At 44.3% G+C, this 20259-nt stretch overlaps 7 protein-coding genes across 7 annotated transcripts; 4 read left to right on the top strand and 3 right to left on the bottom strand.

Annotated features, from left to right (window-relative positions):
* Nucleotides 1-291: 291 nt before the first annotated feature.
* Nucleotides 292-1668, bottom strand: PUMCH_002882 (translation elongation factor EF-1 alpha; the record flags this gene model as incomplete). The annotated part of the gene is made up of 1 exon (XM_063021874.1): nt 292-1668. One exon carries the CDS (start codon nt 1666-1668, stop codon nt 292-294), a length of 1377 nt encoding a protein of 458 aa, XP_062877944.1.
* A 1054-nt stretch (nt 1669-2722) lies between these two features.
* PUMCH_002881 (uncharacterized protein) lies at nt 2723-4750 on the bottom strand (the record flags this gene model as incomplete). The annotated part of the gene is made up of 1 exon (XM_063021873.1): nt 2723-4750. The coding sequence occupies one exon, from the start codon at nt 4748-4750 to the stop codon at nt 2723-2725; it is 2028 nt and encodes a 675-aa protein (XP_062877943.1).
* A 3138-nt stretch (nt 4751-7888) lies between these two features.
* On the top strand, nt 7889-13297 carry PUMCH_002880 (uncharacterized protein; the record flags this gene model as incomplete). The annotated part of the gene is made up of 1 exon (XM_063021872.1): nt 7889-13297. One exon carries the CDS (start codon nt 7889-7891, stop codon nt 13295-13297), a length of 5409 nt encoding a protein of 1802 aa, XP_062877942.1.
* Nucleotides 13298-13535: 238 nt separating this feature from the next.
* On the top strand, nt 13536-14669 carry PUMCH_002879 (uncharacterized protein; the record flags this gene model as incomplete). The annotated part of the gene is made up of 1 exon (XM_063021871.1): nt 13536-14669. One exon carries the CDS (start codon nt 13536-13538, stop codon nt 14667-14669), a length of 1134 nt encoding a protein of 377 aa, XP_062877941.1.
* Nucleotides 14670-15789: 1120 nt separating this feature from the next.
* Nucleotides 15790-15981, bottom strand: PUMCH_002878 (uncharacterized protein; the record flags this gene model as incomplete). Its single annotated transcript, XM_063021870.1, has 1 exon — nt 15790-15981. The coding sequence occupies one exon, from the start codon at nt 15979-15981 to the stop codon at nt 15790-15792; it is 192 nt and encodes a 63-aa protein (XP_062877940.1).
* Nucleotides 15982-17963: 1982 nt separating this feature from the next.
* On the top strand, nt 17964-19832 carry PUMCH_002877 (uncharacterized protein; the record flags this gene model as incomplete). Its single annotated transcript, XM_063021869.1, has 1 exon — nt 17964-19832. The coding sequence occupies one exon, from the start codon at nt 17964-17966 to the stop codon at nt 19830-19832; it is 1869 nt and encodes a 622-aa protein (XP_062877939.1).
* Nucleotides 19833-20006: 174 nt separating this feature from the next.
* On the top strand, nt 20007-20210 carry PUMCH_002876 (uncharacterized protein; the record flags this gene model as incomplete). Its single annotated transcript, XM_063021868.1, has 1 exon — nt 20007-20210. One exon carries the CDS (start codon nt 20007-20009, stop codon nt 20208-20210), a length of 204 nt encoding a protein of 67 aa, XP_062877938.1.
* Between the last annotated feature and the right edge of the window lie 49 nt (nt 20211-20259).

The following is a 20259-nucleotide window of genomic DNA, read 5'->3' as shown; positions in this document are numbered from 1 at the left end:
CTGTGGACATTGTTGGCCAAGAGTTTGTCTCAGAGCCAAGACTCGAACTATACCACTAGAATATGCAAAGAAGCTGAGATAGTCGGCCAAGATCGCAGGAACAATCACTAATATTGCGAAAGTGCAAAGGCAAGGAAGGAAAGATTGGTGTTCCGGAAGTTCATGGCACCTGAGCCAGATCTTGAACAAATAATTCTAGAACAGACCATACCGATAAATCTACAATTCACTAATAAAGAAGTTTACATTCAGACTATATAGCTGGCTACACAGATTTCAGTGCTAAGAAGCTTACTTCTTGGCAGCCTTTTGAGCAGCCTTGGTAACCTTACCGGCCTTGTCAGACTTCTCAACAGCCTTGATGACACCGACAGCGACGGTTTGTCTCATGTCTCTGACAGCGAATCTTCCCAAAGGTGGGTAGTCGGTGAAAGCCTCAACACACATTGGCTTGGTTGGGACCATCTTGACGATAGCAGCGTCACCAGACTTGACGAACTTTGGAAGGTCCTCCAAAGACTTACCGGTTCTTCTGTCGATCTTCTCGAGCAAGGTGTCGAACTTACAAGCAATGTGAGCAGTGTGACAGTCCAAAACTGGAGAGTAACCAGAGGCGATTTGACCTGGGTGGTTCAAGACAATAACTTGAGCGGTGAAAGACTCAGCACCCTTTGGTGGGTCGTTCTTGGAGTCACCACAGACGTTACCTCTTCTGATCTCCTTAACAGAGACGTTCTTGACGTTGAAACCAACGTTGTCACCTGGGACACCCTCCTCCAATTGCTCGTGGTGCATCTCGACGGACTTGACCTCAGTGGTGACACCAGCTGGGGCGAAAGTGACAACCATACCTGGCTTGATGACACCGGTCTCAACACGACCGACTGGCACCGTTCCGATACCACCGATCTTGTAGACATCTTGCAATGGCAATCTCAATGGCTTGTCGGTTGGTCTCGAAGGTGGCTCAATGGCGTCAATGGCCTCCAACAAGGTCTTACCGGTGGACTTACCGGCCTTGGTCTCCTTCTCCCAACCCTTGTACCATGGGCAGTTGGTGGATGGCTCAATCATGTTGTCACCGTTCCAACCAGAGATTGGGACGAATGGAACAGTCTTAGGGTTGTAACCGACCTTCTTGACGAAGTTAGAGGTCTCCTTGATGATCTCCTCGAATCTGTTCTTGTCCCACTTGACGGAGTCCATCTTGTTGACAGCAACAATCAATTGTCTAACACCCAAGGTGAAAGCCAACAAAGCGTGCTCTCTGGTTTGACCGTCCTTGGAGATACCAGCCTCGAACTCACCGACACCACCGGCAATGATCAAGATAGCACAGTCAGCCTGGGAGGTACCAGTGATCATGTTCTTGATGAAATCTCTGTGACCTGGGGCGTCAATGACAGTGACGTGGTACTTTGGAGTCTCGAACTTCCACAAGGCAATGTCGATAGTGATACCTCTCTCTCTCTCAGCCTTCAACTTGTCCAAAACCCAAGCGTACTTGAAGGAACCCTTACCCAACTCGGCGGCCTCCTTCTCGAACTTCTCGATGGTTCTCTTGTCAATACCACCACACTTGAAAATCAAGTGACCGGTGGTAGTGGACTTACCGGAATCGACGTGACCGATAACAACGACGTTGACGTGAAGCTTCTCCTTACCCATTTTGATGCTATAAAAAAGTTAAGTAGAAAAAAAAGTGGAGTGGGCGGTCGCGGGTCCTTATATAGAGGGGGGGTGGGAGGGAAAAAATTTTCCTTTAGGGCAAGTCCCACTGAGCGGCGTGTCTGCAGGATTTCCCATCGCCTCCTACTTTGAATTTGCGGGTCAGGGGTGTCGATTGTGGGGGAATGGGTGGGTATTTTTTTGTGCTTTTTTGATGAGTGTATTTTTTGGGATCTTTTTGATACGGCTGCTACTTTTTCGTGTTCTTTTTGCTGCAATTGACTCCAGAAACTGTACCACTTCAGGGCCTACTATTTTTCACTGGTTAGCAACGCTGTCTCCAGCACATTAATTGTCTGCAGCATGTGGCAATTGTCTGCAGGCTGCAATATTTCCATTGGATATGGTTATTGGGGAGGTTTGGCTCTGAGGGTCGGGAAAAAGCAAAAACGGGGAGGCGCTATTTCTTTTGGTAGGTAATTGTATATTTTGCACTCTTTATTGGTTCAGAAACAGTCCATTTTCGTGTCGTTTGCTTCAGGTGGTTTCTTTTTGGAAGTGAAAAATTATCGATGCGCTCAGACCATCTGCAGTACAGTTTGGGGCCATTTGGGTAGTGGAAGTTGGTGGAAGTGGCATTTGGGTTGTAAAAAAAGAAATAATTGTTGGTTCAGGGTGCGGATTTCAGCGGGGGTTATGAGCTCAATCTATTAAGTTACCGTTTGCGTCTCTACAAAAAATACGTTTGTTCCTGCTCTCGTTTGAGTCTTAATTAGTGCTGGACATTGTTCTGGCTGCAAAAACATGTCATGTGCAACGGACGAGACTCTGGGCATTTCACCTAAGTTGATGATCTTGTAAAAATTGAAGTGATGATCTTGTTCTCCAATGTAAAATGGTCTTGCTTTGTATTGTATCATTGGTCTATTGGTCGTACGAGAACTTAATTAGGATACGAAGTCACTTGACCATAATCTACACCGGCGCATGGCCTCAATTAATACCGTCGAACAGTACTCGTAATGGATATTTAAGATGCAAATTTGTTATTTAATTATGAGCAGCCTCGTGTTGTTCTTCGAGGCCGCTTGGTTGGTCTGGTGCTAGAACCTTCGAGCTTCTCCATCAACAATTTATGCTGCTCTGCTTTCTCGTCGTTCCCGTATCCAATCATTGAAGTATCCTGAGACGAAGGGCCCTCCGATGGGGGCTCGCGGTTGGCGTCGTCGCTCTCCTTAGCTGCCTCAAGTTTCTTCAGAAGTGACTCTCCACGGCCAACAAGACGACCATATCTTTCTTTGTCTTTAACTTTTTTAGGCGATGGAAGTCTGACGCTGGTATCATTTGTAGGAGGCATGAGTACCTCCGATGCCATGGCGTTGTGAGACATGGGGGCTACACCATTCATAAACGAAGAATTCTTACAATCCTTTGGTGGTGCAAAAACACACCAGTTTGGATTAGCAACTTCTGGCGTCATAAGCGTCGGCTGTTTCTCCAGTATGTTGATCATTTCCCAAAAGAACGCCAACGAAACAATAGGAATGGACCATTTTCTAGCGGCCGCCATTTTGTTTCGCGATGAAAGCACAGCAATTGACTTGGAGTTGCTTCCATTCGCATATACGGGACAGTCTAAAATCTCTCGAGGTTCATACTCAAACAATTTGGGGCTTGTTTTCGACAAAGACGACTTAAACAAGTTAATATTCACGATGAGAAGATCCCTGCTTGAATTTAGCGTCTCGCAGAATTCAAGATGGAGATATGAAATGAGCTTTTCAAGATGTAGCAATTCAACACCTGTAAATCCAGTGATGCATACCTTGTGCTTGACTTTCAGCGGCACCATTCCAATCATGGGACGAGACCACGGGTCGGCACGCAATTCCCCGTAGAAAATGCTTCGCTCAATGTACCAATTGGTCACCAAAGATATGCTTTTGTCGCTAATACGACGTTTGATCGTGCCTGGGAGCATCAGCAACATTAGGTGTGTTTGAGGGCCGTTCTTCACAAGCATGACGACATGTGTGATCTTAGGATCGTCTGAGGAGCTAACAATACTACCTTGGTGAGACTCTACTACAGACCGTAGCACTTTCTGCTCGGGTATAGTGAGGCCTAGAGGCAAAAAGTGGTGTTCTATAAATAATGTGCTTGCAGCTGGTAGTGGTTGTGGATTTTGGCCAAGCACATGCAGAGTGTCTTCAGGATCTTTCGATTCGGTATCACTTGGAGCATGCTCGTCCCAAGTATCCGTAGTTGCCTCCTTCGTGAGCAGTGGGTGGGCACTGTCCATGATTGAAGTCCATATTTCTGTTTTCTTATGTTGTGGCGTAATTTCGCGTCTGCTTGACTTCAGAGAACTATTGACATGTGCGATACGTGAAAGGAAAAGCTTTTTCCAAACGAATGAAGTACTATTGTAAGAGTTGAATTCAGTGCTAAGCTCATAGTCATCTAAGTGAAGTGCCGCCTCGCGTAGACATGAGTCCAACACCCAAATAGGATGTACAACAGGCGTATTCCATTGCTTTGCCATAGTGTAGCGCCTACCAGAAGCGCTAGAGGCAACTAAAAGCGAACATTGGGGAGTCAAGGTCTTACTCACTGCAGCACCCAATTTCTCCAAAATGCTCATGATCTCCTCTGTCAGAAATGGATCTTTTGGCATGATCTGGGGTGCTGCCTTCTCGGGTGGTTTCCGGAACCGCTCCGACATGAGCTTGTTTCGTATTTCATCGCTTGGTTTGTCTATTCTTGCAACACATATGTTAAACCCTGCAAATACTGGTAAAGGCAGCAAAATTGACGTAAAAACTATATCTTCACCAGCCTTCCAGCGCTGATATAAATTCTCGATGACCGAAGGTGCAATAAACGTGATGTCATGGCGATACCGCACCAGAAAGATGTACTTATCTGTGTCTCTTTTGGTCACCACCAAAAATTGGACCTGAGAGGTCAAATTCAGATTAAATAAGCCACCAAGCAGGCGAATCTGATCTTCGAGAGTCTGTCTTTGAACAGGCTCAAGTCCTGTACAACAGAAGGTCAACCCAAGCAAAGGTTTGGACATTGCATTGGTTTGGTAGCAGTACAGGAAAGTATGGGGTAAGACGTGTAGTGAAAAATTACAGATGTGATGTGATTTGGGAAATGAGGTGAAAGCTTGCAATACGCTGACGATGTTTTGAATAAAACTCCAATTATGAATTGCTCTTCTTTTGAAATGTTGTAGATCTTTTGACAAGGGCCGACCTTTTGTTCTGAATGTGGAGATTGAGCTGGAGATGGGCAGTTTTCGGTAGGTCTTCACGTGTTGAAATGAACAAGTATTTTGTGTTTAACGGTTTGATCCTCTAGTGATTCGAAAGACGTGTTGATTTTAACTTGACTGCTCTACAGAAAGAAATTCGGCTGGGACCTAAATATAACATGTCTTGGTGATCATTTTCGAGAACGAACAAGTCTCGTTTCCAGATTGATAAATTACTTTGATAGTTGTCTTTGTATATCTACTTCAAGATTGTATGTTCAAATTAAGATGTAGAAGGCAGTGAACATGGACACTTGAACGCTGTGCTAACTTTGCAGTCAGCAGCAAGAAGATGACACAGGATTTTGATTTTATTTACATAGGCATGCTTTGAATTAGGCCGCCAAGATGCGGCTCTTCTTGAAGACTCCCAAGCATCTTGAAGGCAGGCCAAAGAAGTTTCCGTATCAAATGAAACAAATTTACTAAAGAACTAAGAGTAGAAGAAGTGTTACGGATGTCTCGGTATCACGAACAGCCTCTCTGAAAAGACCCGGCACCCGCCTTATCACTACCAAGCTTGGTAGTACTTCACAGACCCTTTATTTTTAGAGGAAGACGCAACCAAAAATCCCAAAAAATTTTCTCTCGGAAGCAAGCCCAGACACTATTCATGGTTCACGAGCGAAAATTTCTTAATGCGGTCATGTTGGTCGGCCAAGAGTCACTTGGCGCTCACCTACACCGCAGTAGTCTAAAAGTAGTAAGAATACTGGTAGGGTGAATCAGCGAACCTGCAAATCAAAGAAACTAACCCAAAAAAAAGTCTAATATTATCTTCAATGAATCATTTCAAAAAAAAAAAGCACAAAGAGCGTTCTAAATAATATTAGCTCAAGTATAGAGTTGCCTAACAACCATCGGCGAGCTCTCCACTTATTACTCACTGCAAGTGTAGTTTGTAGTCCACCAGCGTTAAGCACTCAGCTCTAAGCACATAGCGCCAACTTCCAACGTCTCTCAAAAATCGGAGCATCCAGTACTCCAGCAAAAGAAACCTTCACTTCAGAAGCCAATACAAACAAGCGCAATCCTGAACGTATTGCTAAACAAACAAGTCACCACTGGTCTCTCAACACGGCTGGCATACCAGAGTGGGACAACAATAGGGAAAAAAGGAAGAAAAAAGAATAAATTCACCTGCAGACAATGGGCGGTCACCCCAAACAAGCAATCAAACGGCGGCCGGGGCTACGCAACACGCTACCTTTGTTATGGGTCGTGGGACAAGATAAGATTCCAGGACTGCAGGGAGCGTGGATGCTTGGCGGTAATGCCCAGAAACGCGCCCGTACACACTCCGTTCCTGGGCCGGTTATATTTTTTTTCCTTTTCCTCAAAACATACGACAAGAAACTGCAATGCTTGATGTAACCAGAACTATTCGGGGAACTCCAGCAGTGGAAAATGAGTTCTAGCTCCAACATTTGCAACCTCCCGGAGATCAAAATCCACCCTTTGCAAGTCGTGCAGCGGAGCTTTATCCCATCTCTTTCCTTTCTTTTTTTTCCCCTGTAACGTTTGTTTTAAGGTTACTTGAAGATCACTCGGTCACTCGCAAAAACACGGCCCAGCATTGCACCATACAGTCACAACGACCTTGTTTACTTCGTACCTGCAGATAGGTGGTGCATAACCTGATTCACAACATGTTGTGTCGCGAGCAGGCAGCGGTTATGTACAGCCTGCACCTACACGGTTTCAGAGACCTAGGGGTATAAAATGGGTGCAAATCCTCGGAATGTGAGCTTTTCTTCTTCAGTCCACTCAATCTAGTCACTCGTTCTTATAATGCAATTCTCTACCGTCGTCGCTGCCTCCGCTTTGTCTGCCACCACCTTGGCTGCTTACGCTAACACCACCGTTGTCCAAAAGACCACCGTCACTGGCTACACCACCTACTGCCCAGAGTCCACCGTCGTCACCATCACCAAGTGTGAGGACGTCTGCAAGCCAACTGCTATCACTGTCACCTCTGCCACCACCTTGACTGTCACCGGTGTTGTCGTTGTCCCAGTCTGCAACAACTGCACTGTCCCAACCACCTCCACCATCTCTTACGTTGCTGGTGCTAACAAGAAGGTTGCCGGTGTTGCTGCTGGTGTTGCCGCTGTTGCCGCTGCTTTGCTTTAAGCGTGCCGTTTCCTGGTTTTAGTTTGTTTTTGGCTGTGCGTGTCTGAGAGACGCACTGTCTGTTTAATATAGATTTTTAATTTATTAAATTCATGTAGAATTCTGAGTAACCTTGATCTGCTTTTTTGTCTGTTTTCGTTCGATTACTTCTAAAATAGATTTCATTAACATTGTAATAAGATACTGGATTCTTCCCCTTATATTTTAGCTTTCTTGTCATGTTTGTTGTTTGTATTCTTTCGTTCTAGTTCATTTGAATTCCAGCTCTCCAATTTTCTCGATCTATCTGTAGTAGATACTCCAGAACGTCGACATGATAGTGTGTGTGTGATTCTTTGCTTCAAGTTTGATCAATGCATCATTAATTAAGTCAATTAGTGGTTCGTTTTTCCCGATGTTTCTTCCCCTCCTCCACTCCGTCATTTTCTTGCCAATCTGCTCTACTCTTGTCACGACTCTATCTCAGGAGAATTGAACAATTGCAAACAGGATAAAAGTTTTTTTTCATTGTTCTCTTCACGATTTCATCTTTCCTCAACGGTGAGCCTACAGCTTCCTGCTCAGGGATTACTTGTGCTCTAAATCTTACTTAAACCAATATTCCCAATTAAAACTCACGAAATCAGTAAGCCTAAACCATTTGGTAGAATCAGTTTTCAATTCTTTCGAATTTGTTCCCTCGCTTTCAAAATTTCTTCCCTGGTTCAATAACCCCGGATCTCAGATCTCTCTTCTTCTATCTACTCTAACCACCATCAATTCACAATGGCGCTGTTTCCAAACACCCTACGATTTCCGGAGCATTCCCAATCGCAAGATGTAACCTCTGGTCAATCTGCTACAGGTACAGAGGCAGCTCCAGTCGTACCAGCATCTTCTGAAAGTGATACCACCTCGTCTCAATCTAAGCTCCAAAAGGAGAGTTTCCTGCAACTCATACATGACCAGCTGCAATTTTTGGTCACAGAATCCCAAGACTCATTTTCAGATTCCAGTTCGAAATTGGAAATTGCTCAAATCCCCGCTCATCTGTACGATTTGACGAAACCACTGGACCCAATCTGCTTCGTAGAGGAAAAAGCAGACGAAGGTAAACAATATGGTGCAGTCAAGCTCTCACTAGATAGTCTCCATGAGGTTTTGTCTCAAGGTTATCTGCATTTGGATATCGATGAGTTTTCCTTCAAACCTACAACGCTGCGTAAATGCACTGACGACGAACTCCAAGAACGGCTCGCATTCTGTCGCGATCTTTCAATGCTACAGAGAAAGCTACATACAATCTCTAAAGGTGAGGCTGAGTCTCTGCAGCTCGGCACCGTGCCAGTAGTACCCACTGAATCTAGTGAGCTCCCTCTAGATACTATGCCCACAGAACTGGGTATAGTTCCCAAAGCAGAGCTGGAGAATATTTCCTTCGAGCCAGTGGAACCAGGAGTGAAGCAGGAAAGCTTGTCTGTACTCGCGGCTTCAAATGATCTGGATGTGGCCGCTCATGATGACCATCTGAACGATACCCACACAGCGGCTAATAATTCTGAAGAACAAAAATTGAGTGAGCAATTGAAACAAGAAAGTCCTAATCCAACATCGGACTTCGCCCAGATTCCTCCTGTCTGGGAAGGAATACCTAAAATCAATGGACAGTCTATCGACCTATATTTGCTATATCATCTAGTACTAGACAGGCAGGGCTACAAAGCCGTTGTGTCAAAAAGGCTATGGGGTGAAATCGCACTAGAACTAAAAATTAGTGATCTTACCGGCGAAAATCTTGCCTCACTTGAGCAATTGTATTGTAAGATTTTATACCCACTTGAGCAGATTCAAACATCGCATTCAAAAACAGAGGAACCAGAATCGAATTTACTGGATGACAACCTTACGCCCAGTTCCAAAAGACGGAAGCTTGAGGCGAAAGCTTCTATACCAACCTCGTTTCAAGAATACAAGCGCTCTGCTCGTGCCAAAGCAAGCAAGGGAATTCTTTTGAATTCTCCTCATCTCTTTAAGTCGAAACGCCCGCTTCCTGTCAGCACGTCGCAGGCGCCAAATGGAACTTCCAAGGGTACAGATGAGACGACATACACTACCACATTGGAGGCTCAGCTTGAAAACTACTTAAATTGGTTGGCTACTTACATGGCAACATTTGATGATGCCCTCTCATCTGAGTCGCCGTCTGACGTCTTCTGTTCTTTACGAAAAATCATAGACCAAGACTCCAGAACTCGAAATACCATATTGAGATCTATCGAACATATTGCATCACTGTCCTCAGAATCTCCAAAAATTTCGACTTCTGAACTAGAAAGATTTTTGTGGAGTAATTTCGCTGAACTCTCGCATCATTCCGATTTTGGAAACAAGGGCAGAATGATTCCTTTCTCACAAAATTCAATTGGTTCGTTACGTACCAATGATTCATTTATAACCTCAAAATCAAAAGTTCACAAGCTCGGAAATTCAAATGGATCGCATGGGCCCACTCAAAGTCGTACGCTCGAACATGACATGGCACAGTCTTCAATTCATCCCTTCAATCTTCACAACCTTCCTTTTCTACCAGATTCTCTCCTAGCAGCGCTTTCCGATACAGATCTTGATAGTGCTCACCTAACAAGCGTCTCATTGGATGTGGCCACCACTCTCAGCATAGAGAATTGGAATTGTGCTGATCATTTTACTCAAGTTTGTCACTGGCATGTTGCAGGCGCATGGAAGCGGTGGTATTTCATTCCGGAGCTGGAATTCGAGAAAATGGAGGCACTTATCCTAGGACCCTCAGGTGTGAATGCTAGAACTGATTCTACTGAGATCTCTCAAGAGAACATAAATGAACTTGCGAAAGATTCTCAATCGATAGTGCTTCAAGAAGATATATTGACGAATGTTCTCGGCAATTGTCCTTATGAAATCCCTACAGTCAGATTGCCCCTCGAGCAAGCAAAATTTCAAGGTATCATTGACTCGAAAATGCAAAATATTTCCCACGAACTCAACCATAATGTTTTGTTGACTCCGGAAGTTCTCCAAAAGCATGGTATTCGGTACACAACCACCATCCAAAAACCAGGTGAGGTGATTTACCAGTATCCAAAGACTTTCTCATGCTCCATTTCCTATGGTGTTAGCATTGCAGAGAGAGTTGGTTTTGCCTCTAAACTCTGGCTCAAATATGGACTTGAGGCGCAAAATTGGCTTGCCAAACAATCCTTGCTTCCGAACTTCCTGGTGTTCAAGCAATTTTTCAATATTGCGCAACAGCTAGATTCTTCGCATCATTCCGCATTGCATTTAAGTCCTGCCGTCTATTCTGAAGTTCTGCCATTGTTTACTACCATGGTGGACGAAGAGTTGGAACTACGTCAGTCTGTCAAGAAAAGATTTAAAGCTAGAGAAATTACTCTTGAAGACAAGGAATCAGATGTTCTCTCAGATGTCGACTTTCAGCCCTTATTCCCCACCAAAGTTTTAATTAAATCCTCCGCAAACACGAACATTATAATGTCTCTTCAAAACCTTCAGCTGTATCTAGATCTGAAGGGTCTGGGTGAGAAGTTGCCTGAAATTTTGTCTCAGCAAGATGTCAAAGTCGAGCTTCATCTCTTCTGCTCTGACGAAAAACTCAGAACTTTTAGACGATTACTACAAGAATACTCGATAGATTACAAGGCGTGGCAAAGGAAATACAACGAGACGATAACTTCCGAAGAAGATATGACCCTTCGTACATATAAGTCTCTTCTCGCGGAGGGACAAAAGATTTCCGCCGCTATCCTAGGCATAAGCAAGACCTATGTTAAGTTCACGTCAAACAAATCTGCGAGTGAGACACTCTTGAAGATAGAGGAGTTTCGGAATCAGTTGTCAGATCTACAAGACTTCATAGACGAGTCGAATGAGATTGTTGAGCAATGTCAAGCTATTTTGGCTTTGAAGCACCAGCAGAGGATAAGAAATGGTGCAGCTGAACAACCCGCGCAAGAAAGTAAAGATACGGGAGCAAGTTTGACTTTGCTTGTGGAGTTGTGCAACCGGATACCTAAGCTCAATTTTTTTGCGCCGGAGTTTGAGCAAGTGTTTGAGTACCGAAATGAAATAGAATCTTTTGACAGGGCTTGCCGGCAACTTCTTGGACAAGAAAGTGTAAGTATGGCAGACGTCAAAGATATGGTTAGTCTTGGGGCATCTTTTGGCATGAAAATTCCCTCCTTGGAATTTTTGAATAGGGTCAAGGATAGGCTCGAATGGATTCAAACCTATGAGACAATAATTTCTGGTGGAGATCCATTTATTGGCAAGAAAGATATTTTTCTGTTGCTCGATCTTGAGAAGTTTCGTGACACCGGACTTGAATGTTTGTCTTCAGCTGATGTACAAAAGCTCAAAAACATTGATGAGTATGTGGCCAAAGGACATGCGCTTGATAAATCAGTGCAAGAATTCATCAATCTGTTTTATGTAATCAACGATGTCGACCTCCAAAAGCTTGATGAAATCATGGCGGATATGGAAGAGCGCGTCAAGCTTTCCGGAAAAGAGCGGCTCTTTGTTCATCTAGAAACATATCTGAAGCTTCTGGATCTCAAGAGTCACGAGTCTAAGATCCAGTTCCTTCAGTCTTTTAACTCGCAAAAGCACAATCTCCATGATGTTAAGCAGATGCTTTCCGAATTATTGTCCATTGACCTTGGTGTCAGAACAAATGTGATCAGAGGTGCAATAGCTGCCAGTGAGGACTGGGTCAATCTGGCAGCCGCGTTCTTGCAGATGATTAAGGTTCGCAAACTTAATTCATCAACACCATCCAATTTGAAACAAGCGGCTCAACCAAAACTAGTGGCAAAGATCCGCTCGCTCATAGAAGATTGCAGAATTACATTTACAGATTTGAGCGTGGATTCCGTTGAGAAATCCTCTCCATACGCATTTTACAAGGGCTCTGAAAGCTCATTAGAAGCCCCTTTTACCGTAAGGTACTGCTTGTGCAGAGATTTTGAGGAGGGCGACATGATTGAATGTGATCGCTGTCATGAATGGTTTCATTTCGGATGCGTGAGTCATTTGAGTCAAATAAGTGATAGTGAAGACGCCAAGTACACTTGTCCCGCCTGCATCATATTGGAGAATTACAAATTGACTCATTTGCCATCTATGTTCCCAGATCGAATTCCTGAGCTGCAATTGTTGAGACTCATAATCGATGGTGAGCGGTTGCACGTCACTCCAGTTGTAGAACTAGAGCTGCTCAAGGAACTCGCAGAACAATTGTCAATCTTCAAGTCATGGGCTTTCGGCGCTACGCAGCAGATGGTTGGAATTGATGCGGTAATCGCAGACCAATTGATGTTAAGAAAAATTGTAGGTGCTCCGGTAACAATCGAGCCATTGGTCGAGCAATGTTTGCACAAGGTGGCTACAACTGTTGGGGCTGTACCCACACATCAAGTCCCGACGTACAACGAACCTCGGGCTACCGGAAATGATCAAATTGATCCCGAAATGTCGAGTCTTGGTGTCACTGCCGAAACACCTATCATTACATCGCCTCCAAAGTTGCCTACACAAGCGCTTCCCGTCAGCGAACCCACCAGTGTTGTAGATACCCAAGCGAATGTTTCGAGTCCTCACCCGCCAGTTCCCAGAGAAATTCCCGTTTCGCAGCCCTCTGAAGTGCGTACAGAAGATAACAAAGCTACTGCTGTAGGGGTAGCCTCTACTCGTGAGCATGATGAAGATATAACTGTTTCTGAGGAATCTACTATGGAGACAACGCATCACGATCAAACCGAACAAGAAACACCAATTCCGTCGACCACAAACCTACTTCCAGCTAGCTTGGAGAATGTACAAGACTCTTCCATAGAAGCGTCGGTTCCAGGGCAAGTTCCTGAAAAGAAGGAGCATATAGATCCGGACCCTATAAGAATTAAAAGCGCTGAGAGCCGAGCACTAAGCGCCCAAGCGGAGCCAATTGTTCCAATCGAAGAAGGGCCTGTTGTTCTGTCGAATCAACCAATGCAATCCAACACATCTCATGAGACGGGAGCAACCGAACTCAAAGAGCATGAACAAGTACTGGGTTCGAGTAAACAATTCATAGATAACATTTCCGCTCCAGCTACTGAAGAACCAGGATCTCAAGTGACACCTTCCACCACTGACAAATAGGACGTAAGAGCTGGATTGGATTCTGGACAAAAATAATTCTCAATCGAACTATAGCACCAAATTAGAATCTAAAATCATTCACATTTTTTTCTACACTAATCTCAATAAGCCTTTCTCCAACTTTACCACCACGCTTGGCTGCAAATTCTGAAACACGTAGATACGCGACTACACATAAACACCACTTTCACCAAACCACACCAAACCACACCAAACCAAACCAAACGTCCAATTTCGAATGTCCACAGTCTACGACGATGTCGTTTCTATCTGTTGGAGCAATTGTTTCCGCGGCACTACCTCCGGTTCGCTTGCAGCTTCCGAAATCGGTCTGTTTATTGCCCAGATAGAAACATTTCTAGGTATATCTAATCTTCTCACCACAGAAGAGACAAAGCTACTACGGCAACTCATAGCGAAGAACCCTCAGATGCGTTTGTATCGTGATGAGGCAGCTCTGTTCCTACTACGGCTTGTAGGAATTCAATCCATGGAGAACCTCATTTCAAGCCGATCCAACCTCAGTGCAGAGGCGATTATGCGTATGGTGCGGTCGCATCCTTCGAAACGTGCAATACCAGAATACATTGATAGGTCCGTTCGGGAGACTCGCGTAGATTCTGGGCAGAGTTATGGCACCGGATACACTGGTGTAAATGGACTCTCAAGAGATACTCGCCCAGAACGGTATGGTTCTCATTTGGAAGCGAGTGATTTGAAAAGCTCGAAACCGATCGAAGATTCAACTTGGTTCCAGAAAGTAAAGGATACCACGATCTCGTACTTCCCCTCGAAGTTCCGTGACAGCGCCAGCTACAAAGTGGACAAAGAGCCGCAGGCGGAAATACGGATCAAAAGAGAACTGGAGCCTCTCCGTAATTCATCGCCTGACACGGCTTTTCTTGAGGAAAAAGTCAGAAGGCTAGAGCGCCAATGTAGACAGTACGAAACTGAACTTGAGCAGTCAACAGACTCTGTGTCAAAACAACGCTTGCAGGAGGTTTTGGAGGCGGCCAAAAAGCGGGACATTTTGATCGACCGCCTCGAGAAAAGAAACAGATTGAGCCGATCGTCAGAGAATTACTCATTTGGTGGGCTCATGAGCCTAGCGTTCAGTCGTCTTGACCCTCGTATTGTTGGCTTCTGCAACGCTCTACTAAACCTAACACTTTTCTTCTTTATTGCTGTTGTCTTCTTGAACCTTCTTAGACTTGTATTTTTTACTGTCATCTACATCCTACAAAACCGCACATCAAACTTGTACGTTGATGAAGGCTATGATGATGAAGTTTTAGTCAGCATGTCGTGGGTCCTGGAGATGCCCTGGCTTGAATACAAAATCTATCAAATCCAAGAATGGATTGGCTATTAATCATCTGGCTCCACCATCATCTTTTAATACAAGCAGGACGATTAAACTCAAAGTCTTTTCAAGCCACTAACAACTTACCATTTCTTATGCTAAACTCGGTTGATGGCCTGTTTCGATCAACAAATTCTACATCATTAATGCATACAATAAATTTCTTAATCTCATCGATACATTGTTGCATTTTAACAGAAAACCCGGAGAAATAAATCAAAGTGGGGGGTGTTTTATTAGTAGCTATACACATAGTCAAAGACCAGCCCACTCAAAAGAGAAAAAAAGAATAGTAACGAGACAACACCTCAAACTTAGTTCATTTGCTTGACCAAGTTGTTGATGAATTGCTCTCTGTTACCGGTGTCACCACCCTGGATGAAGTGGAAGAACTTTCTGGTTCTGAAACCACCGTTAGGGTTAGACAACTTGAATGGCCACAAGAAGTTGTTGGCTTGCTTGAAGTTAGGACCAACAGTGTAGATCTCGTGGATCAAGTCCTCCATGGAGACGATACCGTACTTGCCCAAAGCAGCCTCAATGATGGCGTTGTCAGACAAAGCGATTCTTTGAGATCTGACCTTACCGAAACCTCTCTTGTAGATCAACTTTCTGATGGTGGCCAAGTTAGGGTAACCGTAGGTGATGTATGGCTCAGCCAACTTAAGCAACTCAGAGGTAGCCTTGGTGACCTTGACGAAGACACCGGCGTTAATTTGGGTCAATCTCAACAATTGCATGACCTTTCTTGGCTTAGGTGGGATCTTCATAATACCCTTGATTCTGATGACAAACACCAACTTTGGCTCAGCCTCAACGTAGAAAGTGTTGTTGGTCTTGGCCTCTCTCTTGGCGTCGATGACAGCACGCTCAGCATCTCTGTACTCCTTGTAGTAAGCAGCAGTTCTGTCAGCGATAGCAGCTCTCTTCTCCTTGTTAGCCTGAATAGTTAGTATACGTGACTTTTGTGGTCGAAGGGGGCAGGTGAAAAATACAAATTCTTCAACTTGAGGCGATTTTCTCAGTCCCGAAAGATGGTTAACAGAACGACAACATTGCAAAAGCTAGTCATTTCGAAATGGTTGTATCATCTTCAAAAATCGCCTACATAACCCCGGGGGTGTTGTTTTCAAATACATACGGCTTGTCTGACGGCCTTGTCAGCAGCACGCTTCTCAATGGTCTTTTGGTCGGTCTTACCCTTCTTGATTTGAGTCTCTGGTTTCAAAGTACTGGATGTTAGCAATTGTTGGAAAATCCGCATTGCTGGTGATGAGTAAGATGGAGGAGAGTTGTCATGATTACAGATACTGTCTCGCATCCCAGCGCTCGATGAACAATCGAGGCCAGGAGAAAGTTACAAGTACAAGTCACTCTTGCGAGTGACGTTTGTGTTATAGCGCTTTCACAGATAACTACATTCTTTGCAGAAGGATTTATCAGGAATAGCACTGTCATAACAGAATCGAAGGACAAGTCCACAAGAAAGAAACTTTTCATGTGGCGCTGGTCCAACGTCTCAAACCTCCAGTGAACTGGAGGCCCATCTTACCGAAAACCAAACACATGCTGGTAGAAAGTAATGATGTAGGCACATACGTAGCCATGGTGAGTGTTGTGGAGTGAAAAATTATTTGGCGGGCGAGGGGGGGATTATATAGTGCGAGAAGAGTTTTTTCGCGGGTGATGGGCTAGGGCTGGAGCCCTAATACGATGAGAACCGAAGAGGATGTAAATTCAAGCAAATGGAAATTTGATGTGAAGTATTGAAAACATGTGTTTTACGTGATTTGTAGTGAAGAGCGAATTTTGTTTTTAGAATTTTCTGAGTTCAGACCTGTTCGTGTTGGTTTTGATACACCAAGAGGGATATCTTTCCTCTGAGGAAATGAGGAGTATATTCGTAGACCGTTTGAAATTCTGATTCATAAGCGGTGGATTAAATTTTGATTTTGGTTTTTGGATTGTTTTAATTGATGTAGGTGCCAAAGTGTCGTTCCAAGCTAGGTAGCGAAGCATAGTATTTGGAGAGCTTTACAGACACAAAATTCTGACAGAATCGAAAAGAGTTTATCTAAAAATACCAATCCATTTGAGAGTAAGAATTCGTTTGGGTAAAGCTATTCAGTTGAGTGCTGTTCTTGTGAGCATCAAGATCCAATAAAACCAACTTATCCCACACAAGACTGATGATTTTTTTGGGGAACTGGAAAATGCCTAGTTGTTGAGTGTGTTTGAGCTGCCTTTGAGGGATTCTATATTTTTTCTGATCACAGACCGAGACCTTTGTTATGATGGTGGTTGCAAAATTGGCAGAAACAAGGACTATAGTCAAAGAAACCTGAAGGCCTAATAATATTTTGTCCTTGGATAGAATTAGAGATTGTCTATTGAGTCCGTACTTCTCTTCCTTCAAAATTACATCAAACCGAATTTTAAGTCGTCTTCTAAATTATCTTGAATCGACCAATGTACTGACAAAAATTACGAATCAATCCAAGTCGGTAGAATCACAGACCCTACAATTTACAAAAATGAATAGCAGAGCGATTGAAGTAAAAATAATTTAAGTTCCTCCCCACCACTTTAACAGCGTCTCTTTCAATACATGAGTACCTCAATTCCGTAAGTGACCAAAAAAACACGATTGGTTTCTACCTAACCCTGAGAAACCTCTTCCGTGGAGCAACCCACTTCAACTTCAGAGTTCGACTACATGAATATTTGAAATAACTCTTTAATATTTCAGTCGACATGAGATAGGCTACTTCGCGTAATGAACAATGAGCCATACTCGTTCAAACAGTGACGAAAGAGTCTTCAATATGATATTCATTGGTTCAAAAAATAAAAGCGCAATAGTTTTAGTTTAGATGTCAATCTCTTTTTCTGAAAAAATTCCAATTGTCGTGTCTCAACATGCATGGATTCCGGAACGATGATACTACACAACAAATATTTCCACAACTCATAATGTCATATTTCCTTATCTGAAACTGTTCAAATTTTTTTGTTTGCAGCTAAAATTTATCAAAGTATTCTTTCTTAATCCCGGCTAGTTGGACAGACGTGCACGTTTAGACATTTCATTCCGAAGGACACAAAGCAAAACACTCCCATTTCGAATCATGCCACTAACAACAAAAAGCTAAAACAAAAAACAGAAGTTCCTCACTTAGACCCTACAAAAGAACACCCATCGCACTCCCTCCACCATCTTTACCCCAACATCCTCCGTCCTACATATACACCCACATACATCCCATTATCTACTACAAACACATTCTACACCTCTCCTCACAAATGTCCTTCTACGCCTCGCCGGGTGTTCTTGTGCCCGTACAGAAGGTGCCACGTGTCGGCACGGTTGGCGAAGACAAAGATCCAAACAATCCCACCGTAGAATTCAATGGCACAGGCCATATGGGAGTCAGTTCGTTGGATCGAGTCATTATGTCGCTTAGAAGTGGTATCGAGCTGGAAATCGCGTATGCTTTGAGCACACTTTCGTTTTATACATGTAATGAGCCTTCGGTGATCCTGTTCCAGAATTATCCTTACATCGGAGAAGAGCTCATTCGTCACTTCATCAAACCATACCGGATGTTTGCCCAAGATCCCAGCAGTTTGCAGGATGTAGACTCCACCATTCTCTCCAGTAGTGTTGAGGCGCTTTTGTCGCTTCGAAATGCAGTGCAGGACTTGCCCAACCAACAGTGGTTGTGTCAAGTGAGCCAGTTCCGGGAACAGGCGTTGACTGCGCTTCGGTTCTTCAACGGATGGTTTTACTTAAATAGCTTTCCTCAAAATTATGCGCTGACAGAACGAAATGACTTGTTCCGTGAGTCCTTGCACTATTTGTTGGATATTCTCGATGCGTTGACCTGCTTCTACGTCGAGAACCGCCTCAACGATCCACTCTTCGCCCAGTTCTTGGTGCTGTTCGCCAACACAGATGATAAACATGTGCTCATGACCACAATTAAGTGTATTCACCACCAACTCTTCTTGGGCGGCGCTGACGCGCTTGCTCCTAGGGATCCTATGCTTTCCAACGCAGACAACTGTATAGACGCCATCAAACCCGAGCATCTCAAGAAAATCGTTCCTTTGCTTTTCGTCAACGATGACGACTTGAATGCTGTCGTTCTCGGCTTCATCAAGCAGTACTTATTCTCGGAAGCTGTCCATCCAAACTACCATACTTCTGTGAGCAAATCCCAGTTTCACCGCTTGCAGCTCTTGACGCAGGCAACAGGCTCCAAGAGCAACTTGAAAGTTCTCTTGAAACAGCTTCCTGAACTCATCGTGGCCAAATTGCCTCTCGTAGATGCCTCCCTCACAAACCAACCTGTTCCCCTTCAGCTTGCTCTGCGTGCTATCGACACAGTTCCCGCCGTGACGTCACGTCTCCCGCGCAAACTCTACGACATTATAATAACGTTTCCAGAGCCTCTCAGAGCCACCACTTGGCTCAGGTGCTGCTACGAGTCGTTCAATGCCCCACCCTCTCAACTCCCTGCTGAATCCAACGAGGCTGTGCCTGGTGAAGTGACGCAGATATCGCTCTGGAAAGCATACGAGAACCAATTTGAAGCCATTTGGAAAGACCGCTTGAACCCCAACTGGCCCAACCTTCTTCCCGCCGTTGACTTCATCAAGAACGTGAGCACTGCGTTCCCAAACTCAGAGGCCATGGTGGTAAGTGTACCCACAACGGATCCTACACAGCCAGGTAAGAAGAAGTTCATTATTAAGGGAATTCAGCCTCGTATACACCCGGTCAACATTGATGTGGCTAACTTCGAGGCTTTGACCAGAGGCCCACCCGCCAATCCAAACCTTAATGCTGCTTCTACCAGCGTTGGCGATGTTGACAACTATGCTTTCGAGAGAGCATTAAAAAAATTCACAAATTCCATCTTGTACGCTTCAGACGGTTTGCCTGGGCCAGAGGACACTGAGGCGCCATGGTACTCCCCAATCAATGTCTTGAGCAGAGATATTCTCGGGAAAATCGTGGACGAACTTTTGGAACCAGACACGGACGGCGAGTACAAAAATATTTTCAGACAGTCCAACAAGGACTGGTTGCCGGAGTTGGTGTTCTACAATCCCGGCTTGGTGGAAAGAAACTACATCGACGGCAAATGGTTGCAATATCTTCTCTAGAGTGTAAATTAATGAAATAGAATTAGAAAGTAATATTAATGAGAATTAACAATAAAAAGTCTCCCCGTTCTTTGTTTCCACCATAAATTTTCACCGATAGTGGACCACGTGACACGCCATTACCATATCCTCCCTATTATCACCCCAGATCTACCCACCTTATCAACCACCAAAATGGCAAAACTTCCCTTGTCTGTGACCCTTGCCGACATCATCCACAGAACCACGGTGTATGGTATCATCGGCTTCTGCTTGGTGGGTACCGGCAGTATTGCCTTCAACATCTACATGAACTCCGACTTTGCCAAGATGAACAGAGACAAGTTGAAGTTTGACAAGGCCGAGTATGACCAGGCCCGTGCCGAAGAGAAGGAGTAGATGCTTCTTTAGCTGCTTGTAAATATTTATTCGAATGAACAGAACTTTA

This window comes from Australozyma saopauloensis, chromosome 3, assembly GCF_035610405.1.
Source record: "Australozyma saopauloensis chromosome 3, complete sequence".
NCBI lineage: Eukaryota > Fungi > Ascomycota > Pichiomycetes > Serinales > Metschnikowiaceae > Australozyma > Australozyma saopauloensis.
This window is presented reverse-complemented; position numbering and strand designations above follow the sequence as displayed.